Raw genomic sequence first — 26,907 nt, 5'->3', positions numbered from 1 at the left:
TAGGTCTTTGATAATATTCTCTTGTTCTTCTGTGGTAATGGTTTAATTAGATTTTCTATCTCAGGATCTATTTGGGTAAACTGTATTTTCTTATCTTGAACAGCATCCATTTCATCCAGGTTTTCAAAGTTTATTTGCTTAAAGTTGAGCAAAATAGTCTCTTACAAATTTATAAGTTTTTCCTATACCTGCACCTTTTCCCCACTTACCTTTTTTTTCTTTTTAATCATAGCAAGTGTGCATTTCTCCCCTTTACTTCTGATTAGATTAGTTACTATTTTTTTTATTGATTTATTTTCTGAACTCCTGGACTTATTAGTGCTTCGATATTAGTTTTCTTAATTCATTTATTTCTTTTTAAAAAATCTTTACTACTTTATTATGCTTTATTTATGTATTTTTTTCTAACCCTTAAATTAGATGATTAATTTACGTTCACTATAATTTTCCTATAAGCCCGGCTTTAGTTAAATCAAATAAGCATCTATATGTAGTGTTTTCAGTACTTTTGTTTTCTAGATATTCTGCAATTCGGTTTTGACTTCCTCTTTTCCTCAACAGTCCGTTAAAACACTTTTTTAAAAGCTCAGGGTGGTTTTAAATTTAATTGTAGTTATTTATTTTATTTTATCCATTCTTGAGATCACTAGAGAATTTTATCGAGCTCTCCACTCCATTAGACTTTTTCCCCATGACTCTGCCTCGCCCACTTCCTTGCGGCTTTAATAATAACGGTCAGGAGCAGGGTTCCAGAACGAAGGAACGCCGAGGGCCTAGGGAAGAAACAGCGATCCGAGTCCAAGGAAGGCTGAGGACACAGCCGACCCCTCCTCTGGTTGGCGCAAGGGGAGGAGGGAGCGGGAACCGCACCCCCGAGGCACGCGGACAGACTGGCCAATCACCGCCACCCAAGCCCTGCTCTGTTCTTTGATTGGTTATGGTGGAGACGCCCCCACCACCCCTTCGGTTCACCTATTGCTTGGCTCTGACCTGGACGGTGGCCGGCGGAGGACAACAGGCTTGCAGAGCGGAGGCAAGGTTTTGCAGTGAGTGGGACACAGCACAGCTGCTGTGTCTAAGCGTCGGAGAGTGACGGGGCTGCAGGGACATGGCGGCGGCCTCTGCGTTGTCGGTCGTGCTGGTGGCGGCGGAGAGGAACCGATGGCAGCGAGTCCCGAGTTTGCTGCTGCCGCCGAGGTAACGGCGGGTGGAGGGGCGGTGGATCAGTGTCGGGGCCCGGGGTGAATGGACTCGTGCGGCGTGTGAGAGGCGCGGAGGGACCGAGGATAGGGAGGAGGGGAGGATGGAAGAAAAACTCCAGCCCAGGCCGGGGGAGGTTCTGCTTTCAGTCTCGGCATCGGGAGGGAGACACACACTTTCTTCTCCCTTCCACACATCCACCCTTCAGCATTCTGTCCAATTTTGTGGAGTGGGGGAGGGGTGGAGCTGAGCCTGCCGTCTCCATGCTCCCCTCGCCATAGGGGCAAGAGTAACGCTTGTACAGCTCCTAATCATTAACACTGTGTTTTCACTGCATTCCCTCTTCGGGGAGCGTTGTTATGATCCCGCTTCTGGTGAAGTCCGAAGGGGTCAAAGACTTGCCCTAGTTTACACTAGTGGTAAGAAATGGCCCCAGGATGCTAAAGACTCTTGGAGTTCTTTCCCTTTGCTGAAATGACTCAAGTTAACAAAAGCAAATTTGTCTCCGGAGAGCTGAGAGGTTTTGTCAACAGCTTTGTACACACATTTGAACAAAGCTATCAGATGGCTCACTCTAACTAACCTGACTCCAGATCAGTTTCAGATTTTAAGCTTCGGAGACAATTACTGGCAGTGAAGACACCCTCAGGTTTCCAGGTAGCAAGCTTCTTTAGCTTCCTTTGCCTTCTCTTCCCTCCTCCTCCATCATTCTGGAAACATAGTATAGCTTAGTGCTGAAGGGCACAGACTCTGCACTCAGAAGGCAGGGGTCTCAGCTTTGCTACTCTGGGTGTGTGAGTAACCTTGAGAAAGTTACTTATTATCCTCAGTGCTTCAATTTCTTTACCTAGGAGAAGGTGATGATACTATCCCTAGAAGAGATAATACTAGTGCCTTAGACTGTGCAAATTAAATGAATTAATATTAATGTAAAGAGGCTTAAACAGAATCTGATGCATATGAATCAATCCATAGATGTAGCCTTTGCAGACTCAATGATTTGTCTTAAGTTGTTTTTTTTTTTTTTTTTTTTTTTTTTTTTTTTTTTTTGCGGTATGCGGGCCTCTCACTGTTGTGGCCTCTCCCGTTGCGGAGCACAGGCTCCGGACGCGCAGGCTCAACGGCCATGGCTCATGGGGCCAGCCGCTCCGCAACATGTGGGATCCTCCCGGACCGGGGCACGAACCCGTGTCCCCTGCATCGGCAGGCGGACTCTCAACCACTGCGCCACCAGGGAAACCCTGTCTTAAGTTTTTTTTTATTGCTTTTATTGTCCAAAAGTTATTGTTATGGATGTAGATTTTCAGTTACTTAATTGTAGGACTAGCCCCAGAGCAAAATATGACAGTTGATGAAACCAATGTTAGTGCTCTTCTTTTTCTCCTGATTTTCCTTTTCTTAGGTTTCCAGGGCTCTTCAGGATATTACACAGACCCATTTTTCTCTCACTTCCCTCTCCCTCTCAAATCTTAGCTATTATGTATAGAACCATTCTCAAGTGGTTGTCACCCTGGAAAATGTTAGAGTTGTTAATGGCATGTAGAATTAAAATCTTATCAGTATATAGGGTGTTTACATGTCTTTTTGTGTCATGATTTTTTAGTAACTCAGCAAAGAAATCTAGTCTAGTGGTGGAATTTTAAAAACGAGGAGAAACTGGTATATAAATTCTTGAATCAGGATGGAATAATCGCATGGAAGCAACTTCTTAATGTTTTTTAAGCCATTTTAAGTTGTAGTGTAGATAATGGTGGAAAATGGAATAGACCAATCAGAACGTTGCTGGGATAGAAGATTATAGTTAAGTGGTGTGTGGGGGAGGTGGTTGTCTCTTGGTTTACACTGGAAAATGGCAGAAGAAAACTTTAGTTCAGCAGTGTCCTTAAAACTGAATCAAAGTCTTAAGCTGAATTTACCAAGAAGCAGCCATTTTATAGACACATTGCCCAGGACAGGCCTTGAATCTTATTGGTAAGTGTATCTGAAGATTGTGATGGGAAGATGCTGTGATTCCCCACCTCCCCATTGAAGATCAAGAAAGCGAGGTCAGTTGATTGGAAAGATGTGGGAAAGCAGTAGGCTCCTGAGAAAACCATCTTGTGGAACTCAAGTACCAAAGCTGTGGGTCTTCCCAGGACATTTTATTTAATAAAATGGAATAGAACAGGAACTATCGAAACATAGGGGCAATTTTCTTTCATGAAACTTCTGTGTGTGTACTGGCTTGTGAAGTCAAACATAGTTTTTACTTCGGGTTCTGGTGAAAAAAGTTTGAAAACAAGCTGAACTGGATGATCTTGAAGTACCTTGGCTTTCTAATTGTTTCTAACTCCATGGTCATTTGCCAGCCTCAGGAATGAGCCGGTTAGGTGATCTGCTCAAGGACACTTAGTACCAGGGAGAACAGCCAGAACCGTAACTTTTGATTTCTAGATTCGTTTTCTTCCCACAAAGTAAATCTTATTGAATCACTCTGTAGGCTTAAGGTTTAAATGTAACTAAAGTCATATCTAGACTTGGTTGCAAGTTTTTAAAAATTGAGATTTTTTGAGAGAACAATGACAGATCTTACATATCCTGTTTAATCATAATTCCATTTGGATTCATTTTATAGGGGATGGACTTGGAAGCAAAGAGCCATGAAGTATGCAACTACCACAGGTACTGACACCCTCTTCGATTTGGCCTTGTTTCAGCTTATGAAGTAAGAAAGGGAAATGTTTAATTATTTAATGTGTGCATAATAGAATTAGTTTTTATATACTTTTGAAGTTTTGAATTTTCATGATTACTTTCTTAGTATTGAGTCAATGGTTCTCACCTCTTATGTTAAATCTCTCTTGCTTTTGAGTCTATATAGGTAAATAGTTAAGGACATTTTATGTTTATGTTGTTATTTGTTTGACCCTCTTTAGTATATTGAATTGAAAAAGCATAAATATGATGGTCTAAATCAGTGCTTGAAAACAGTTCTTTCAAGTAGCAGGAATTTTTTTTTTAATTCAAAAAAAGTGTTATGTGGAGTTCCCAACTGTAAACATTTAAAAGTGCAACTTCCGGTTGACTGAGTGTAGCCCCCTTCTCCAACATATACATGCATGCTTCACCCTAGCACACCTTGTGACAGCTTGGGTTCTATAGATCCCTGTTGAAAAACATAGTTTTTTGTTTGTTGTTTGTTTGTTTTTTATAATGATGCTGAGCTTTTTCTCTTTTTTAAAAAAATATTTATTTTTTGGCTGCGTCGGGTCTTAGTTGCAGCATGCAGGATCCTTCATTGCGGCGTGTGGGCTCTTTGTTGTTGTGCACAGGCTTCTCTCTAGTTGTGTCGCGCAGGCTGCAGAGCACACAGCTCAGCAGTTGTGGCGCGCGGGCTTAGTTGCCTCGTGTCATGTGGGATCTTAGTTCCCCGACCAGGGATCAAACTGGCGTCCCCTGCATTGTAAGACCGATTCTTAACCACTGGACCACGAGGGAAGTCCCAAAAAACATACTTTGAAATTATATAAAACTTTATTTTTTGAGAAAAATAAATATTACAAACTGTCAAAAACATTTATTTCATGTGTGATGATGGAAGTGTATTTTATTTATTAATACAATAACATGTCATGTGACACTGATGCCAGTGAACTGGTGCAGTATTCATTTATATTGCAAGAACCACATACCCCTGTGTACAGAGGGATAGAGGCAGTGGAGCAGAGTGATGAAGAGCTCACATTCTGGAGTGAAGCTAACCTGGGTTCAAATCCTGGAGCTACCATTTTTTTTAGCTCTGTGATTTCAGGAAAGCAGTATCTCTTTCAATCTTAATATCTTCATTTTTAAAATTGAGATAATAATAATAGCCTCTACTTCATAGGATGATTGTGAGGATTTAAGTCCAAGTTGAGTGTTTAGCAGAGGACCTGGGGCATAGAAAATAGATATTAAAATTTAGTTATTATTAACTGCTTTTTTTTTTAGCTATTGTAATTTGATCTTTGACATAACAAAGCATCTTTTTATTTTAAATTGAAAAAGCTGAGTAAGAATTTATGTTAATAAGAGTATCTTGAATTTCATGACTTCTAAAGGCTTATTAACAGCTCTCCCTGATCTGATCGCACTGGCATTGATTCTAATCAAGGTCAAAATGGAAAGGCAGCAGAAACTAACACACCATTGTAAAGCAATTATACTCCACTAAGATGTTAAATAAAAAAACAACCCACAATGAGGGGGTACTTCCCTGGTGGTCCAGTGGTTAAGGCTCCACACTCCCAATACAGGGGGCCTGGGTTTGATCCCTGGTCCGGGAGCTAGATCCTGCATGCATGCCACAGCTAAGAGTGCGCATGCTGCACCTAAAGATCTCGCACATCGCAACAAAGGATCCCGCATGCCACAACAAAGATCCTGAGTCCCGTAGCTAAACCTGGTGCAGCCAAAGCACACACACAAAAAAAAGGAAGGGCAAAGAAGACAACTTGGTTTACCCAGAGAGACAATCTGCAATAAAGACAATAGAGACACTATAAGTTAAAGTGACCCTATCTCTGCAAAGGTCTAACTTTACCCTACACAAGTAGCAACATCTACAAATATTGGACATTGAAAAGAAATGCACTGATATTAGCTAAAATGGTTATTTGAGGCTTTGTTATGCTGATTTTACCAAAACAAATGTTTATAACCTAGTTAATATCATAGAATATTTACATTTGGCCCTCTAGTATCCATAGGTCCCGCATCTGCAGGTTCAACCAGCCAAGGATCAAAAATATTTGAAAATTCCAGGAAGTTGCCAAAGCAAATCTTGAACTTGCTATGCACCGGCAACTATTTATATAGCATTTACATTGTACTTACAACTGTTTATGTAGCATTTTTAAAAAACTAATTAATTTATTTATTTATTTTTGGCTGCGTTGGGTCTTCGTTGCTGTACGCGGGCTTTCTCCAGTTGCGGCGAGCAGGGGCTACTCTTCCTTGCAGCACATGGGCTTCTCATTGCAGTGGCTTCTCTTTGTTGCGGAGCATGGGCTCTAGGCATACAGGCTTCAGTAGTTGTGGCACATGGGCTGAGTAGTTGTGGCTTGCGAGCTCTAGAGCACAGGCTCAGTAGTTGTGGTGCATGCAGCATGTGAGATCTTCCCGGACCAGGGCTCGAACCCATGTCCCCTACATTGGCAGGGAGATTCTTAACCACTGTGCCATCAGGGAAGTCCCTGTAGCATTTATATTATATTAGGTATTATAAGTAATCTAGAGATGATTTGAAGTAAACTGGAGGGCATGGGTAGGTTATATGCAAATACTACACTGTTTTATATAGTATTAGTATTTATGCATCTGTGGGTTTTGGTGTCTGCAGGGGTCCTGGAACCAGTCCGCCATGGATACTGAGGGACAACTATATTTTGCATTCTCATTCCTTAATTCCCCAGTAACATTTGTATATGGTTTTCATGGTATTTTAAACAGGACGAAACATTACCAAGGTCCTCATTGCAAACAGAGGAGAAATTGCCTGCAGGGTGATACGAACAGCCAAAAAAATGGGTGTACAGTCTGTGGCTGTTTATAGTGAGGCCGACAGGAATTCCATGCATGTTGACATGGTACGTTGTTAAAAACTGGAAGTCAAATTTTGTAAGTGATTGTATTTGTTTATTGTGTCAGTATTTTACTTCTTTGTTGACGGTTTATATTTGCTAGTATTAACAGTGTCTAAGTAGGTAAGTTCAAACTGCTCACTAAAAATTTATCTTGGGAACCTTTTCCAAACGTAACACCAGTGGAACTACACTGTGTGCCTAGTGACTTCTAGGCAAGGTCCTGTCTCATCAAGGATTGGTTAAAACGGCTCAGAGAAGGTGGCTGACCCACAGATCACACTGTCAGTGGCGCACATCCAGATCCCTGATGTACCAGGAGAAGGATCGAAGTCAGTCTTAGCAACTACCAGTTACTGGCCAAGGGATCTTAGACAAGTCATTTAATGTTTCTGAGCCTTGACTTAACTGTAAAATTACAACCAGCTTCACCTGGGCTTTCCACACTGCCACTTTTCCCTTGAATTCTGTGCAGGGACTATCTCAAACCAGTTTTGCTCCATTCCAACCTCTGACTCTCCCTCTACCACCTATTCTCAGCAGATGATCTTGAGTCACAGAGGACGTAGAATTGAGCTTCCTGCCACAGAATCTGCTCGCTGCATCTGCATCTGTCCTCTTCCCATCCAAGGCTAGTTGTCTTCCTGTGCTGTGGAGTCCTTCTCCTCTCCCCTGTTAAGAATCTTCCATTTTCTTCTTTTCTCACTGTATACTGTCACTCTAGATCATATCATCAAGTCCTGTGGCTTTGCTAAAAACTTCCAAATGTCTATTTCTAGCCCAGACTTTCTTTTGAACATGATACATGTCTATCCAGCCTCCCACTCAACACCTCCACCTGCATGGGCACCAAATCAATATGTCTGAAATTGAACTCCTCACCTTTCATTTGTACTGAGCATGCTTTTCTTGCAGACTTCCCTAACCCAGTAGGTGGCAACACCATCGCTCATAAAAATAATAATGCCAGAGATCTGGAAGTCTTTGAATATCTCCCATCTTCCTCCCGTCTCTACATCCTTCCCCCTTCCCCATCTAGACAATCTCCAATTGCTGTTAATTCTGCTTCTCAAACATTTCTTTCCACTTCTTTCTGCCGTCTTCCACCTGCACCTTAAGTCAAAGCCGCTGTCATCTTCGCCTGGTCAAATGCTGTATGTAGCCTTGTATGTGGTCTCCCTACTTTACCCTTGACCCCCCTCTCACAATATTTTCTACACTTCAGCCAGACTGATAGCTTAAAAATCAGATTTTTTCATGTTACTCCTATGCTTTAAATGCTTTAAACCTTTTTATCATCCTCCAGATTATCAATAATTTAAAAGATGGATAATATTCAGTGTTGGTTAATGTGGTTAGAAATTAGGTTATTGATGGAAATGTATATTAGTGACACCATTTCAAGGGATGATTAACCAGGAGCGATTAAAATGTCATATCTTTCACCCAGCCCTGCAAACACTCCTCTAGATCTCTGTCCAGAGACATACTCACACATATGTGCACCTAGAGGCATGCACAAGATGCTGCTGGCATCCTTTTGCCATTACAGCTTAAATGTCCATTTAGAGGTGCCTGATTAAATGAACTATGGTACCTTCATACTGTGGAACATTATGCAATTGTTATAAAAAAATGAGGTAGACGTGTGTACTAGTAAGGAAAGAGCTCTCAAGACATACTGTTAGTGAAAAAAGCAATTGCAGAAGATGACTCTAGAGTTTGATCCTATTGGTGTAAAAACAAAAACTAAAACTGTTGTATGTTTATATAAATATATTCAAATAAATAGGAATGTGGATATGGAAAGGTATGTCCCAAATTGATCATAGAGATTATATCTGGAAGGAGTTTAGAGTGAGGGAGAGGGGCAATGCCAAAGGACTCCTTTGCTTCTGTATTATTGTTCACAGTCTTTAGAATAAGAATGGATTTGTGTATTGTGGAATTAAAAGTTTAAATTAAAAACACATACTTTAAAAAGTCTCATCATGTGTCCCCTTGGGAGACAATCCAAAGCTTTAACCTCCCACAAGGCCCTCTGAAATCTGCATCCCCCTGTCTTCCAGTCACATGTCTGGTCCCTGACCCCTTATTCATTGCTCCAGCCACACAAGCCTCCTTCAGTCCCTCAAATGAGCCAGATTTCTTCCCACCCCAGGACCTTCGTATGTGTTGTTTTCTCTGCCAGTGAGGCTTGCCCCCATCTCCATTCCTGTTCCGAACTCCACCCCCTCCTCCTGTTTGCCTGCCCAGGTCCCAGGTCAAGGAGCCCCTTGACCTTCCCTCCCAGCCTTTCCCTGACCAGACTAAACCTGATCCTCTTCCTCTTACCTGCATTGTGTCCTCTGTTTTTCCTTCTTGGCCTTTATCACAGCTGTCATTAAGTGTGTGAATGTATGTTTGATGTTTGTCTCTTCCTCTAGACAGAGACACTTGTCCTATTTACTGATGTATAGGCAGCTTCACCTCAAAGCATGGCATTCAGTAAGTCTTTGAATGAATGAATGATATTGTGTATCTGGTCTGCCTCAAGGGGTGCTATGATTATATGAAAGTTTTAAGGGACAATATAAAAATAGTTCATAAATGTATAGAAGGGGTATTATCATACTCTAATAATTATATAAACTTAAGGAAACTTTTATTTCTTACTGTATACATCTGTTGTATATTTTGTCTCTTTTGTCAAATTGTACATTTTTGGCATTAACTACATTTAAGGTTACTATTGTTGCTAATATTAATACTGTGGCTAATGCCTCTTGCCTTCTAACCCAAGGCACTTTAATTTCACTCTGTGTGTTTTATACATAAAAGTCAAGTTTTGGTACCCTCCTCCTGCGAAAGATTCCAAACTGGCTTATTTTTATAACATAGACATGAGCTGCTGCTTGTGTTTCTCAATTCTTGCATTGTTCTTAGGAGCCAGCATTTTTATTTATAATAATAAGATGACCCAGCAGCAGTTCTGTATAGCGTACTACTGTGTACCAGCTGTGTGGTCTTTTAAGCATGTAATATTCCTTCAACAGGCAGATGAAGCACATTCCATCGGCCCTGCTCCCTCACAGCAGAGCTACCTTTCTATGGAGAAAATCATTCAAGTGGCCAAGATCTCCGCTGCACAGGTAAAAGAGTCATGAAGAAATTTGCATTGCAGGGACTTCCCTGGCGGTCCATTGGTTAGGATTCTGCACTTCTAATGTAGGGGCCGCAGGTTCCATCCCTGGTTGGGGAGCTAGGATCCCACATGCCACGTAGTATGGCCCCAAAAAAGAAGAAATTTGCATAGCAAAAGGAATAAGGTTTTTTTTGTTTTTGTGGTATGCGGGCCTCTCACTGTTGTGGCCCCTCCCGCCGCGGAGCGCAGGCTCAGCGGCCACGGCTTACGGGCCCAGCTGCTCCGCAGCATGTGGGATCCTCCCGGACCGGGGCACGGACCCGCATCCCCTGCATCGGCAGGCGGCCTCTCAACCACTGCGCCACCAGGGAAGCCCCAAGGAATAAGTTTTGTACAGGTTACACAAAATTGCTTATTATTTACAGAACTCGTTCTCTACGTTTAGCTGTTTCCAAGATTTTTACATTTGATTATGGGATTGTTATTGTAAAGTAGGCGTGTGGCTTCTCACTCCTCAGCCACGCTACCGTCTTACTGAGTCCTGTGCACTTTAGATCTTTGGGGAAACAGGTGGAGGGAGGGTTTAATTACAAATTTAAATTAAGAGGGAATTCAGCTCTTCTACCTTCAAAGCCAGATCCTAGGAACATCGGATTCTTTGGGAGAAATAGGTGGTGCTCTAAATTACAAGGAAAAATAGAATCAAGAAAGAAATCCTTTTCCCTCTTGACTTCCCAGTCTCATTCTAAGGCCCCGCTCCCTGTTTTCCAATATCCCAGACTCAAAAGTTTGCTGTTACTGTATCTGTCATCCTTCAAAATAAAATAGGAACCAACTTGTGTTGAATCTTTCTTTGAAATGTCTCCAGAAGTTGTTCTTTTTAATCACACAGCCAGACCTTATGATCTCTTATCTGGATTTCTGATTCTCAGCTGGTTTCCCTACTTCTAAATCCCTTGCCCATCCAATGAGTTGTGCTAGATAGATAACTGCTAGCAGTTGTTTTTACTGCAAGACAGATGTAAGACAGATGTTTCTTAAACCCTTGTTTCATTATTACCACCTGCTCTTTTTTTTTTCTCAATAACTTCACCCCTTTCTCATCCTATTCCCTAGTGAGTAAATCTTTTGTGGTTACAAGATAAAGTTCAAACTCTTCAGCCTAGCATTTAAGAGTTTCCAGTATTTGTCAAAACTTATTTCTCATCGTCACTTGTTTCTAATGGTTGCAATGAACTTTTCTCTGTCTTTACACATCATGCTTATTTCTCTAGGCATCTGCTTATATTGTTCCGTGTGCTGGAAATGCTCTTTTCCTCCTTCTCATATCATTCATGCATTTATTCACTCAGCAAACGTTACTTGGTCTCCTCCTTTGTGCCAGCTTCTAAGCATGTATGCAGGGACTTCCAGTGGTAAAGGATCCGCCTTCAAATGCAGGGGACACAGGTTCGATCCCTGGTTGGGGAACTAAGATACCACATGCCATGGGGCAACTAAGCCCACGTGCTCTAGAGCCCATGTGCTGCAACTATTGAGTCCATGCACTCTGGAGCCTGCACACCACAACTAGAGAGAAGCCTGAGCACCGCAACGAAAGATCCCACATGCTGCAACGAAGATCCCGCGTGCCGTAACTAAGACCTGATGCAGCCAAACAAATAAATATTTTTTTAAAAAGCATGTATAAAAGAAAAAAAAAAAGAAAGCATGTATGCAGCAATGACTAACACGGTTTATACTCTGTGTCTGAAGCTACAGTCTTGTAGTTGAGGCAGAAAATAAATATTGTGTTGGCCCAAAAGTTTGTTTGTAAGATGTTATGGAAAAACCTGAACGAACTTTTGGGCCAACCCAATATTTAAATGGGTAAAGAACTAATATAACTCGGAATGTTATAAGTGGTGGGAAGAAAATAAAGCCAGATAAGGGAGTAAAGACTGGTTAGGAAATGCTTTTTAATAGGGTGATCAGTGGAGGCCTCTTTGAAGAGGTGACACTTGAACAGGGACCTGCCTGATGAGAAGGAGCCAGCCATATCAAGCACTTGACAAGGAAGGTTCAGTCACATGGGAGGACGCTGAGATGAGTATAAACTTGTGTTCAAGGGACAAAAATATTCAGTGTGGATGGAGTGAAGGCAATGAGGGGCTGTGTCATTCAGGATCCAGTTAGTAAAACTGAAATTCCATTAGATATTTCAACAGAGGGAGATTAATTTAGGGATTAGTTCTACCAGTGTTAGAGGACTAGAAGAGAAAAAAGTATTTTGAAATTACCTAATGATAAAACTACAGATACTGATAACGACCCCTTGGGCTGAGGAAGAGGTTGGAGGAAGGACCTTCTGCAGCTCTTGCTCAGTTCTCTATGGAGGGGCCCTACCTGGCTGCAGGGAGCATAATGAGGCTGGTTCTGGAAGTTCCAAGAGAGACTAAACACGGGAACTGCTGCTGCCCAGGGTGGAAGAACAGGAAGCTTCCCTGGCTTCCAGTTTCCCTACAGTGACCCCTGCTGGTGGAACCTGATAGGAAACCAAGTGGCAAGAACAGTAATTTGCAGGGCCCTGTCGCCAAACTAACTCAGTATGGAAGGTTGGATTTGGAGCTGGAAAACCAACTGACACAGGAGGAAGGTGGTAGATGATGAAGTTGAGAGTGGTAGGGGCAGCATCATTTAGAGCATTATAGGCCTTAGTAAGGAGTTTGCATTTCATTCTAAGTAGCTATTGGAGGATTTTAAGCAGGGGAGGGAGGTGATCTGATTTATATTTTAATAAGATCATGTGGCTGCCCGTGGGGAATAGGCTAGTGGGATGGGGCAAAGGTGGGGTGGTAACAAACACAGCAGGCAGAATAATTAGGAGTCAATTGCAGCAGTCTTGCCCTTCACTGGCACTGGAATTCCTGCCTCTTACAAATACTTTCTTGACTCCAGTCACACTGATGTCTCCCTTTTCCTTTAGCATTTGCTTTCCTGTTCCAGTCATCTTTATACTTAATTAGCCATTTTCTTGTTTAAAAATTTTAATGCATATCATGACTCCTCAACTCAATTGTGCTCTGTTTAAGAGAAGAACCCACAACTGAGACTTATTTTCTCTACCTCCTAACATTTCCATGACCTGGCACAGAGGGTCATTAATTTGAATTAATGAATATATGCAGTTGTTTTGTATTTATGTGTTTCTGCATCTTTAGAATCAGAGTTTCTAGACTGAACAATGTAGGCACTAATTTATACACACAGGTATTTAAAATATGCTTGTTTCTAAAGCTTTTTAGTTATCATTTGGACTAAAAGGCCCTTAGGAATCCAGGGACTTTAACATAATTGTCACTTTGTACTTATCGCATGTTTGAGCTTGCATTAGACAGTATTATTACCGCCATTTTACAAATATAAAATACACAAGATACGTGATACTCAAAATCGTCTAGTCTCACTACTCAAAGTGTGGTCGGTCCATGGCATCATTTGGTAGAAATGCAGCTTCTTAGGCCACACTCCAAGCCCACTGTAATTTACATTTTTATGCATAATTTGCATTTTTTCAAGGTCCTCAGGTGCTTTGAAAGTAAAACTTATCTCATCATTGAAAGAGAAAGAATTAAAAGTATCCTGACTCTCAGCCCTATTACCTATGTCTTTAAGTAACAACTCTAGCAAATTTATGATATGTTAATTCTGGAGAATTTGTGAACTCTGTCTATCTGGATTAGTATTATGTTAGATGTTATGTTAATAACACAAACAATGAGAAAAGAGTAAATAATTTTCACACATTTTGCCTGGATATTCAAGATTTGAGGTGACTTGCAACATTACAGATAGTGGTTAAGACTAAGATAAAAACAAAAAATAAGTAATATGGGACTATTATTGGGGCACAGTGGTTGAAATTAAGTCAGAAAACTTAGGCCAAGGAAAGCTTCTTTAGTTCTTCCTGGCAGCCCTGATCAAAAGGAAATTTGGTGGGTTACAATTTACAGGGCTCTTTAATAAGAGGATATTTATCAATTAAGGGAGCAAACCTTGCCCTCACTTTGACTTGGAAGAAGAATCATATTGATCCTTCTAATAAAGCAGCGGTCCCCAGCCTTTTTTGACACCAGGGGCTGGTTTCGTGGAAGACGATTTTTCCACAGACCGGGTGCAGGGTAGGGGGATGGTTTGGGGATGATTCAAGCACATTACATTTATTGTGTACTTTATTTCTATTATTATTACATTGTAATATATAATAAAATAATTATACAACTCACCATAATGCAAAATCAGTGGGAGTCCTGAGCTTGTTTTCACTTGCCACTCACCAATAGGGGTTTTTTGGGGGTTTTAAAATTTTATTTATTTATTTATTTATTTAGTTTTGGCTGCGTTGAGTCTTCGTTGCTGTGTGGGCTTTCTCTAGTTGCGGTGAACGGGGGCTACTCTTTCATTGCGGTGGCTTCTCTTGTTGTGGAGCACGGGCTCTAGGTGCAAGGGCTTCGGTAGTTGTGGCTCATGGGTTCTAGAGCGCAGGCTCAGTAGTAGTGGCGCATGGGCTTAGTTAATCCGCAGCACGTGGGATCTTCCCGGACCAGGGCTCGAACCTGCGTCCCCTGCATTGGCAGGTGGATTCTTAACCACTGTGCCACAAGGGAAGCCCACTGATAAGGTTTTAATATGAGTCTGCAAGCAATTGATTTATTATGGTCTCTGTACAGTCAAACCTCTCTGCTGATGATAATCTGTATTTGCAGCCACTCCCCAGCTAGATCCCTCGCATGCGCAGTTCACAGTAGGGTTTGCACTCCCATGAGACTCTAATGCCGTTGCTGATCTGACAGGAGGTGGAGCTTAGGCAGTAACAGGAGCAATGGGGAGTGGCTGTAAATACAGATGAAGCTTTGCCCGCTCACCTCCTGCTGTGCAGCCTGGTTCCTAACAGGCCATGGACTGGTACCAGTCTGTGACCCAGGGGTTGGGGACCCCAGTAATAAAGGACATTGAATGACATGTGCATAATGATTTTGAAAGAAGTTTGCCAAAAATGTAGAATTTTTTCTTTTTATACAAATACAATTTTTAAAGGGTATGTTCCATTTACAGTTATTACAAAATATTTGCTATATTCTCCATGTTGTACAATATATTCTTGTAGCTTATTTTATACATAATAGTTTATACCTCTTAATCTCCTACCCCAATTTTGCCCCTTCTGTTTTCCCTCTCCCCACTGGTAACCACTAGTTTGTTCTCTATATCTGTGAGTCTGCTTGTTTTTTTTTGGGCCACGCAGCACGGCTTATGGGATCTTAGTTGCCCACTCAGGGATCGAACCCGGGCTCCTGGCAGTGAGAGCACCAAGTCCTAACCACTGGACCACCAGGGAATTCCCTGCTTCTTTTTTGTTATATTTGCTAGTTTCTTTTATTTTTTAGATTCCTCATATAAGTGATATCACACAGTATTTGTCTTTCTCTGTCTGACTTATTTCACTTAACATAACACTCTCCAAGTCCATCCATGTTGCTGCAGATGGCAAAATTTCATTCTTTTTTTATGGCCGAGTAGTATTCCATTGTATACATATACCATATCTTCTGTATCCAGTCATCTATTGATGGGCACTTACGTTGCTTCCAGATCTTGGCAATTGTAAATAATGCTGCTATGAACATTGGGGTGCATGTATCTTTTCAAATTAGTGTCTTTATTTTTTTCAGATATATACCTGGGAGTGGAATTGCTGGGTCATATGGTAGTTCAATTTTTAGTTTTTTGAGAAACCTCCATACTGTTTTCCACAGCGGCTACACCAATTTACATTCCCACCAACAGTGTACAAGTGTTCCCTTTTCTCCATATCCTCGCCAACATTTGTTATTTCTGTTCTTTTTGATGGTAGCCATTCTGACAGTTGTGAGGTGATATCTCATTGTGGTTTTGATTTGCATTTCCCTGATGATTAGTGATGTTGAGCATCTTTTCATGTGCCTGTTGGCCATCTGCATTTCCTCTTTGGAAAAATGTCTATTCAGTTCTTCTGCCCATTTTTTAATCGGGTTGTTTGTTTTTTTGATGTTGAGTTGTGTGAGCTGTTTATATATGTTGGATATTCATCGCTTATCAGTCATATCATTTGCAAACATTTTCTCCCATTCAATAGGTTGTCTTTTAGTTTTGGCAATGGTTTCCTTTGCTGTGCAAAAGCTTTTAAGTTTAATTTGGTTCCATTTGTTTATTTTTGCTTTTATTTCCTTTACTTTAGGAAATGAATCAAAAAAAAATATTGCTGCAATTTATGTCAAAGAGTGTACTGCCTGTGTTTTCCTCTAGGAGTTTTATAGTATCTGGTCTTACATTTAGGTCTTTAATCCGTTTTGAGTTTATTTTTGTATATGGTGTTAGAGAATGTTCTAATTTTATTCTTTTACATGTAGGTGTCCAGTTTTCCCACCACTTATTGAAGAGACTGTCTTTTCTCCATTGTATATTCTTGCCTCTTTGTCGTAGATTGATTGACAAGTGTGTGGGTATTTTTTCTGGGCTCTCTATCCTGTTCCATTGATCTGTGTGTCTCTTTTTGTGCCAGTACCATACTGCTTTGACTACTGTAGCTCTGTAGTATAGTCTGAAGTCAGGGAGCATGATTCCTCCAGCTCTGTTCTTTCTCAAGTTTGTTTTGGCTTTTTGGGGTCTTTTGTGTTTCCATGTAGACTTCTAAATGTGGCCATTTTAACATAGGCGTTTTTATAGATGCTAGAGTAAAATTTATACTTGAGCTAAATTTCTGGTGATTTGCCTGGTAACATGGCTGTACTGAGAGAATCTAAAAGATGTAATGGTAAGCATGCTCATTAGGCTAGTCCTCTTGACAGTCAGTTTTCTCAGGCCTTCTCTGGCTGGGAAAGAGGTAGTAGTAGTAAGTGCTGGCTGAAGATTAGAATCACTGAGGAGCCTTTTAAAGAGTATGTTGATACAGTACTGTGGGAGGGGCCTAAAGTCACCTGGAAGGGAGCTTTATGCTCTCTGGTGGAAAGCTAGTGATTATTTTTTGAGCTGAGTGTTGTCTACACAGGTGTATTCAGTTTATGAAAACTATGTTTATAAAAGCTGTATACTTATAATGTGCATTTTTTTGTAAGTATATTATTCTTTAGTGAAAAGCTTTTGCCAGACCTCACTTATTCCCTTAGTTATCTGGATTAGCTTCTGAACATGAATGTTTTGTAAAAGTGCTCCAGTTTCTTTTAATGTGCCACCAGGAATGAATAACTTTGTTTGAGATGTTTCAAAATCACTGACAAATAACTTTAATGAATATAGCAAGTTATTTAACTAAATACTGGTCATCTATGTGGTTGACCAAAAGGAAATCCAAATGTCATAAGAATCACAGATTGGGGTAGGAAATTCTTGGTAATAAGAATTTGAAGGAAAAAAAAAAAAGAATTTTTGAGGGAGTTCCCCGGTGATCCAGTGGTTAGGATTCCAGACTTAAACTGCCGGGGGCCCAGGTTTGATCCCTGGTCAGGGAACTAAGATCTTGCAAGCCATGCAACATGGCCAAAAATAAAAAAATGTTAAAAAAAAAGAATTTGAAGAGTATGGCTTGTCCCCTCCACCACGGAAAGGACACATCTCATTTTTGCTGAAGACAGAGCTAATAACAACAACAACAACTTTGGACCTGTGCATATGCTTGAACAAGCACAGAGCCGAATAGACATAAACTAAAAACATGGAAGAAATTATTTTGGCAGAGATTTAAGGGTAGGAGATGATGCCAGTTTTCTGTCTTTATTGTTAAAGGCATATTAGTCCTATGGGATGAACAATCTAAACAGGCTTACAATCCTGTGATCCACCAGGGTGAATTGGCAGCTAGATACATGCCTGATGGCTTGGAATTAGCCCTCTGGTAATAGTAGTATTGTTAGATTTCCTTTTTTTTTTTTTTTTTTGCCGTACGCGGACCTCTCACTGTTGTGGCCTCTCCCGTTGCGGAGCACAGGCTCCGGACGCACAGGCTCAGCGGCCATGGCTCACGGGCCTAACCGCTCCGCGGCATGTGGGATCTTCCCGGACCGGGTCACGAACCCGTGTCCCCTGCATCGGCAGGCGGACTCTCAACCACTGCGCCACCAGGGAAGCCCTAGATTTCCTTTTTAATCCATTCAAATGCTCGAGGATACTGTGGTTTGGATATATTAAAGTGTTCACCCTAAGAGAAACTAAACTTCTTGAGGCCATTCCCATAATGTGTTTGAATATTATTTTTTGCAAGGAGACAGCAGCTTTTCTTCTTAGTTATGAAGGGAGAGTATTTATCTAGTTAATCAGGGTTCTGTCAAATTAAGTATCTGTTCCAAAAGAAAGGAGGCTAGCAACCAACACTTTGAAAATGAAATTAAGGAAACGGTTACATTTGTAATAACTTCTAAGAAAATCAAATACTTAGTAATAAAGTTAGCAAAAGCAATTCAAGACCTATGTACTGAAAACTATAAAACATTGCTGAGAAAAATTAATGAAGACTTGTACATGCATGTTTATAACAGCATTACTCATAATAGCCAGAAACTGGGAAAAATCCAAATTAATAAAAAACAAAATATGGTATATCCATACAATCTGTAAACAAATGTGCTATATTCATCCATGTTGTGGCATGCACCAGTATTTCATTTTTTGTTTGTGGGTGAGCCACAGAAAATTATGCTAAGTTTAAGAAGCCATACATATAAGGCTACGGACTATATGGTTCCATTGTGTGAGACTCTAAAAGAGGCGAAATTATAGAGAGAAAAAGCAGGTCAGTAGTTGCCTGGTTCTCTGAGCAAGGATTGATCATTTATGTACATGGGTACATAGGAACTTCTGGTAGAAGTGTTCTAAAACGGATTATATTTATAGTCCAGTTACAGCACAATTGTATAAATGTGCTGAATTCATCAAACTGGAAATGAGTGAATGTTATGCATTGTAAAGCATACATTTAAAAAAGCTGTTAAAAAACCAGGGAGGACTGGGATGTAGACCTGTTTTACTTTGCCTAATATAAATAGTATTTGACATTTCATGAAAAATGACTAAAATTAAACTTCGGTTTAAAAGGAGCAAAACTCCAGGCTGACATCAGAATGTGATTATTTAGCATTTTATTCACTATCTAGCATTTTGCTGTTTGCTGTCACTAAGATGTGGGTTTTTCTATTCACATGAGTTTCCCAGACATCTGAAGCTTACTGCTTTTATTTTGAAATGTTCTTTGGACATAACTATTTTGAAATAGGGTTGGATACGCTTTTTATTTTTACATTCTCTTGGTTATAATTAAACATACTTAATTATTATTTTAAAAGAACAAAAATGCCCTCAGAACTATTGAAGTTGGAGAGTTGCCTTATTCCTCACTAAACCATTTAAGCCTTTTTGCTTTCCTCTGTTTCCTCCCTTTTCACTGTCAGCATGTTTCTCTTAGCAGTCTTGCTGTCATTCAGTTACTGATTTTCCTCTTCTGTGGCCTAGAAAGCCAAGTAAATAAATTTCTTAAAACTCTGAGTAAGTTGCAAGTGATTAGGTTAAAATATGAGGGGGGGGGTCCTCTTTCACTGAAGTATATATAGACTTTAGTACTCTATGAACTTTTGTTTGCTTCTTAGCTTTTTTTCTGGAAAGGTAGCATCGGCAGATAGTGACCTGAAGCTAAATGAGTTAATATTATGCTAGGGTGCTCTTTTCAGCTTTTGGATACGTGGTTTCAGTTCTAGGCCAGCTTTATATGGAGACACGGCAAACAGCCACCCACTCCCCTTACCACTCTGAAGCCCTTTACTCCTGCTTGCTGATATTACTTGACATTTCGTGTATATTGGGCTGGCCAAAAGTTTCATTCGTTTTTTTCCATAAGGTGGCTCTAGTAGCACTTAGTTGTCTTTAACTGCATTTGAAACAATTTTGTTAGATTGTATGTGACAGCTGTCGTATCAGCGTCATTTAAAAAAGATTTATCAGGCTTCCCTGGTGGCACAGTGGTTGAGAGTCTGCCTGCCGATGCAGGGGACACGGGTTCATGCCCCAGTCTGGGAAGATCCCACATGCCGTGGAGTGGCTGGGCCCGTGAGCCATGGCCGCTGGGCCTGCGCATCCGGAGCCTGTGCTTCGCAAAGGGAGAGGCCACAACAGTGAGAGGCCTGCATACCGCAAAAAAATATATACATAAATAAATAAAATAATAATAAATAAAAAAGACTTATCAAAATTGCTGAATTTTTGTGTAGCCATTTTAATACTGAAGATGGAAGAAAAATAGAAACATTTTCGGCATATTATGCTTTATTATTTCAAGAAAGGTAAAAACGCAACTGAAATGCTAAAAAAAGATTTGTGCAGTGTATGGAGAAGGTGCTGTGACTGATCGAACATGTCAAAAGTGGTTTGCGAAACTTTGTGCTGGAGATTTCTCGCTGGACGATGCTCCACTGTCGGGTAGACCAGTTAAAGTTGATAGCGATCAAATTGAGACATTAATTGAGAACAATCAACATTATACCATGTGGGAGATAGCCGACATACTCAAAATATCCTAATCAAGCGTTGAAAATCATTTACACCAGCTTGCTTATGTTAATCGCTTTGATGTTTGGGTTCCACATAAGTTAAGCAAAAAAAAATATTTTCGCATGTGATTCTCTATCTAAACGTAACGAAAATGTTCAGTTTTTAAAACAAATTGTGATGGGTGATGAAAAGTGGATACTGTACAATAGTGTGGAATGGAAGAGATCGTGGGGCAAGTGAAATGAACCGCCACCAACCACACCAAAGGCTGGTCTTCATCCAAAGAAGGTGATGTTGTGTATATGGTGGGGTTGGAAGAGAGTCCTCTATTATGAGCTCCTTCTGGGAAACGAAACGAGTAATTCCAACAAGTACTGCTCCCAATTAGACCAACTAAATGCAGCACTCTATGAAAAGCGTCCAGAATTAGTCAACAGAAAACGCATAATCTTCTGTCAGAATAACGCAAGACCGCATGTTTCTTTGTTGACCAGGCAAAAACTGTTACAGCTTGGCTGGGAAGTTCTGATTTATCCACCATATTCACCAGACATTGCACCTTCGGATTTCCATTTATTTTAGTCTTTACAAAATTCTCTTAATGGAAAAAATTTCAATTCCCTGGAAGACTGTAAAAGGCACCTGGAACAGTTCTTTGCTCAAAAAGATAAAAAGTTTTGGGAAGATGGAATTATGAAGTTGTCTGAAAAATGGCAGAAGGTAGTGGAACAAAAGGGTGAATACTGTTCAATGAAGTTCATGGTAAAAATGAAAAATGTGTCTTTTATTTTTACTTAAAAACCAAAGGCACTCTTTGGCCAACCCAATACCTAAAAGAATTTAAAGCAGGAACTCAAACAGGTATTTGAACACCAGTGTTCATAGCGGCATTATTCACAATAGCCAAAAGATGGAAACAATCCACACGTCCATCAACAGGTGAATGGATGAACAAAATGTGAAATATACCTGCAGTGGATCATTATTCAGCCATAAAAAGTAATGAAATTGTGATACATGGATCAACCTTGAAAAACATGCTAAATAAAATAAGCCAGAGACAAATGGACAAATATTGTATGATTCCACTTTTATCAGGTACGGAGAATAGGCAGATTCATAGAGATGGCAAGTAAAATAGAGGTTATCAGGGAATGGGGAATTACTATTTAATAGATATGGAGTTTCTTTGGCGGATGATGGATGATGGTAATGGTTGCGCAACATTGTGAATGTACTTAATGCCACTGAGCTATACACTGAACAGTGGTTAAAATGGTAAATTTGATGTGTGTATTACCATAATGAAAAGAAATATAGATATTTCTGGTTTGGGTAAGGCTTTAGAACTTTAGTATTAAAGTTCTAAAGAAACCCCTCTTTAGAAACATATTCTGATAGAGACCATAGTATACCTATCACCAGTATAGGGAGAGGCCTCCCCAGAGGAAGATTCCATCATCTGCATCAGAGTCTGCCGGGGAGCACTAGAAGGTTTATCCTTTCATTTCTCCTTTCTAGGCTATCCATCCGGGATATGGTTTTCTCTCAGAAAACATGGAATTTGCCGAACTGTGTAAGCAAGAAGGAATTATTTTTATAGGTCCTCCTTCATCAGCAATTAGAGACATGGGTATAAAGAGGTATGAGTTTATATCTTTTTTTTTTTTTTTTTTTTTTGCGGTATGCGGGCCTCTCACTGTTGTGGCCTCTCCCGTTGCGTAGCACAGGCTGCGGATGCGCAGGCTCAGCGGCCATGGCTCACGGGCCCAGCCGCTCCGCGGCATGTGGGATCTTTCAGGACCGGGTCACGAACCCGTGTCCCCTGCATCGGCAGGCGGACTCTCAACCACTGCGCACCAGGGAAGCCCAAGTTTATATCTTTCAAATACAACCATAGGAAGACTAATTGAAATGGTTTGTTTTAACTATAATAGACATGTTAATTATACCCTTTTGTCATCATAGGCAAAAGTTATTTATTTGCCACTACAGTGAGTTACAGAAAATATTCAACTAATTAGTGTTTCTAATCAATATGTTAATCAGTTTTGGGGGATTAAAAACAAGGTGGGATGAGGTACCACATGAAAACTGGATTGAGAAAACTAATAGATATTTTAACATTTGTATTAATATTTGTTGTCTCAGACTATAGTCCTTTTACCTATGGAATGTTTTATTTTTAAACTTCCATTGTATTTTATAGACTAGGAAGTATTTGTGTTTCTCTTGTATGAAATAATCCATAGATTTAGGACATCTTGTTTTTTTTATTCTAAAGCACAGCCAAATCCATTATGGCTGCTGCTGGAGTGCCTGTTGTGGAAGGTTATCACGGTGAGGACCAATCAGACCAATGCCTGAAAGAGCATGCTAGGAGAATCGGTTACCCCGTCATGATTAAAGCCATCCGTGGTGGAGGAGGAAAAGTAAGATTGCGCATGCTCGTGTTTTCCATTTGGGGCTATCTAATTTGTTTTACTTATGTTGTAGTCGTAACTATCTTTCCATATTAGGGTATGAGGATCATTAGATCCGAAAAAGAATTTCAAGAGCAATTAGAATCAGCGCGGAGGGAAGCTAAGAAGTCTTTCAATGATGATGGGATGCTGATTGAGAAGTTTGTGGACACACCAAGGTGGGTTCAGCTTTTTTTTCTGACTCAAAAATTTTTTAATTAATTAATTAATTTTTGGCTGCGTTGGGTCTTCCTTGCTGTGCGTGGGCTTTTCTCTAGTTGCGGCGAGCGGGGGCTACCCTTCGTTGTGGTGCGTGGGCTTCTCGTTGCAGTGGCTTCTCTTGTTGGGGAGCACGGGCTCTAGGTGCCCGGGCTTCAGTAGTGGTGGCACGTGGGCTCAGTAGTTGTGGCTTGCGGGCTCCAGAGCTCAGGCTCAGTAGTTGTGGCACACGGGCGTAGTTGCTCTGTGGCATGTGAGATCTTCCCAGACCAGCGATCGAACCCCTGTCCTCTGCACTGGCAGGCGGATTCTTAACCACTGCGCCACCAGGGAAGTCCTCAATTCATTTCTTGTTGATGGAATTTAGAGTCTTTTCAAAATAAAAAAAAATTCTTGTAAGAAACTAAGCTCTATCTTACAGATAAAGCATCATTTGAGATGCTCAGAAAATGGTAATAGTTAGCCAAATTGAATTGTAAGTGATATGTTAACAAATATACTAATAGCTCATCCTTATATTGCACTTAACCATGTGCCAGGTTCTAAGTATTTTACATATACTAAGTAATAATCTTGCTATTCTTCTATTTCTAGTCTAATTCCTGCAACAATCCCATTAGGTGGACCCTGTTCCCATTTTTCAGGTGAAAATACTGAGCAACAGAGTGGTCATCTGACTTGCCTGACGTCTCCCAGCTGGGAAGTGGTGAAGCTGGGATTTGAATCCAGGCAGTTTGACTCCAGAATTCACACTCTAAGTGACCACACCAAACTGCTTCTCTGGGTACCACTATAGCAGATACTATGTGGATTTCTAATTTATTTTATTATCAGGAATTTTATTTTCATATGTATTGCTTAAAATAAGATATTGATTATAAAAGCTTCTTGTTTCATAGATTTTGTGTTAAATACACACACACACACACACACACACACACACACACACACCTGTAAGTCACGTGACTTTATAGAGAAAAATTCATTTGGGGACCATGACCAGAGAGAGATTTACCTTGAAGGTAATGAACTAAAGCTTCAGGCCCTTCCTTGCATGAACCTCTTTGAAGAACCTGTACCCAATTTTGTACTCATCTTAAAGTGGGCTCCCAAATTGTTTTTGTTTCAGGCCCTACAAAACTTAGAACTGTCCCTGAGCATGGCACAGTAATTAAATTCGTTTAGAATGTGATAGTTAAAAAAAACAAAAAAGTCAATCTCAAAATAGGCCAGTTGATTAGGAGAGCACAATGTATGCCACCTATTAGTGGGAAATAAGGCAAAAATGGAGGAAGTTCTAAGGTGAATTGAAGGTTCCTTTCCACAGTAGCTTTCAGAAAAGGATAGGCTAACTATCCGCATTGGCATACTCTTGAGTTAAAATTGTCATGGAGACATCAGCTAGCTATTTCAGTGACTGTAACTCAACGCCTGCAACATTTTTGAAGATGTAGATTCTTTACTTGTGAAATGTTAGCTAAATATTACCTCACATTGTAATTTATACTCTCAATACCTGGGAAGCTCCTGGGAATCAAGGACCTGGTAGTTTCTTTCTTTTTATTTTCCCATATATATTACCTGGCATTATTTTCTTCATGATAGGCATCAGTAATATTTTTTTAAATATAGAAATAATATGAATACATTACAAACTTGGAAAATACAAGAGATGGAAAACCAAGTCAGTCATAAGCTCATTCTCCTAATATAAGTATTAGCATTTCTACATATTTCTCTTCTGTGTTTTCTAGTAATAACATTTCAATATCATGATAATCACTATTTTATATTCTGCTAAGTAATTATCTGTTGAGTTAGTGGAGTACCAGAAGATTGTCAGGGTGGTGCTGATAACTGAGAAAAGTAGAAATCAAGATGTATTATATAATAAATCTGATCAGAACTATTGAGCTTATCTGAAAGGTTGGGATAGGTAACAATCTTCAAAGTGTACTATTTTAGAGAATTAAAAAAAAAATCAGATTCCTTCCTCACTTCATATTCAGTGCACATTCTAGAGGGATTAAAAATGTGGGAGGGTATCATGATCCCTGTTACAGATGGAGAAGCAGGGCCGAAGGTGAAGTATCGACCAGTTCTCAGAGTCACATCTGCCTGCCGATGCCTGTCTGGCTGCTCCAGGGCCTCCAGTAACTGACCTTGTATAGCACCTTCATGAGCAGAAGACTCAGATCCAGCTCCTGACCTAACACACACATGAATCATGAGACCAGGACCCATTTCCCAGGCATGTGACCTGGGCAGTTGCACAGGGCCCTAAGCTCAGAAGGGTCCATATTTGGTTTAATACCCCATGGAGGCATCTTAAAATTCTTAATAACATTTTAAAAGGGGCCCTGCATTTTCATTTTGCAGTGGATCCATAAATTATGTAATGGGTCCTGCATGTGACTTTGGACGAGAAAAGGAACAGATGAGATGAGGAGATCTGGCTGGGGCAGCCACAGAGGAAGCAGAGGCCAGGGGTTGTGAGGGCCCTCTCTTCTCGGTTCTCAGCAGATCCCTCCATCCCCTGCTTTGAAAGGAAACAATGGCTCCTGCTTAAGAGGCTTAACCTCCCCAGCCTTTTGGGTCAAGCAGATTCTGCATATGAGTCATATCATATGATATTTGTCTTTCTCTGTCTGACTTCACTTGGTATGATGGTCTCCGGTTTCATCCATGTTGCTGCAGATGGCATTGTTTCGTTCTTTTTAGTGGCTGAGTGATGTTCCATTGATATATGTACCGCATCTTCTTTGTCCATTCGTCTGTTGATGGACATTTGGGTTGCTTCCATGTCCTGGCTGTTGTAAACAGCACTACAGTGAACACTGGGGTGCATGTAATCTTTTGAACCATGTTTTTCTCTGGATATATGCCCAAGAGTAGGATTGCTGGATCGTATGGTAGCTCCATTTTTAGCTTCTGGGGAGCCTCCATGCTGTTCTCCATAGTGGTTGTGCCAGTTTACATTCCCACCAATAGTGCGGGAGGGCTCCCTTTCCTCCACACCTTCTCTAGCAGTTACTGTTTGTGGATTTTTTGATGATGGCTGCTCTGACCGGGGTGAGGTGATGCCTCATTGTAGTTTTGATTTGCATTTCTCAATTGTACTGTTTTTATGTGAAAAAGAAATGGGACTTTTTTTTTTTTTTAACCTTTGGGTAAAACCTATAAGGAGGTCTATTTTAGTTAGATCTTTGTAACACAGCAGGTGAGGGCAAGTTTTGCGAACATTTTTAAAGACAGTTGAGAGAGGGGGAGATGTTTCCAGAGGGTTGTGGAGTCTCCTCTGGGCCGAACCCTGGCAGCCACGCAGGCCACTCCTGCTCTGTCCAGTGGAAGACTGGCTACTGCACGTCTCTTCATCTTACTGATAAAGCTTCTAGGAGGCAAATATTTGTCAAAGCCAACGCCATGGGGCTTCCCTGGTGGCACAGTGGTGAAGAATCCGTCTGCCAATGCGCGGGACACGGGTTCAAGCCCTGGTTCGGGAAGATTCCACATGCCGCGGAGCAACTAAGCCCGTGTGCCACAACTACTGAGCCTGCGCTCTAGAGCCCATGAGCCACAACTACTGAGCCCACGTGCCACAACTACTGAAGCCCGCACGCTAGAGCCCGTGCTCCACAACAAGAGAAGCCACTGCAATGAGAAGCCCATGCACCTCAACGAAGGGTAGCCCCCACTCGCGGCAACTAGAGAAAAGCCCATGCACAGCAACAAAGACCCAATGCAGCCAATA

At 40.8% G+C, this 26,907-nt stretch overlaps 1 protein-coding gene across 4 annotated transcripts in view; it reads left to right on the top strand.

Moving 5' to 3' along the window:
• Nucleotides 1-986: 986 nt before the first annotated feature.
• Nucleotides 987-26,907, top strand: part of MCCC1 (methylcrotonyl-CoA carboxylase subunit 1) — a 63,691-nt gene continuing 37,770 nt past the window's right edge. Inside the window, exons 1-7 of one of the 4 annotated variants that reach the window (XM_004278403.3) lie at nt 987-1,197; nt 3,815-3,861; nt 6,670-6,806; nt 9,836-9,931; nt 21,997-22,118; nt 22,760-22,907; nt 22,995-23,116. In XM_004278403.3, the coding sequence (XP_004278451.1) occupies nt 1,109-1,197; nt 3,815-3,861; nt 6,670-6,806; nt 9,836-9,931; nt 21,997-22,118; nt 22,760-22,907; nt 22,995-23,116 (761 nt within the window). In that variant the 5' untranslated portion in view covers nt 987-1,108. Of the gene's footprint in view, nt 1,198-3,814; nt 3,862-6,669; nt 6,807-9,835; nt 9,932-21,996; nt 22,119-22,759; nt 22,908-22,994; nt 23,117-26,907 lie in introns of those variants that run through there. The other 3 variants (XM_033403111.2, XM_012536243.3, XM_033403112.2) reach the window with 3 other exon arrangements.

Source organism: Orcinus orca, chromosome 5 (assembly GCF_937001465.1).
Source record: "Orcinus orca chromosome 5, mOrcOrc1.1, whole genome shotgun sequence".
Lineage (NCBI taxonomy): Eukaryota > Metazoa > Chordata > Mammalia > Artiodactyla > Delphinidae > Orcinus > Orcinus orca.
This window is presented reverse-complemented; position numbering and strand designations above follow the sequence as displayed.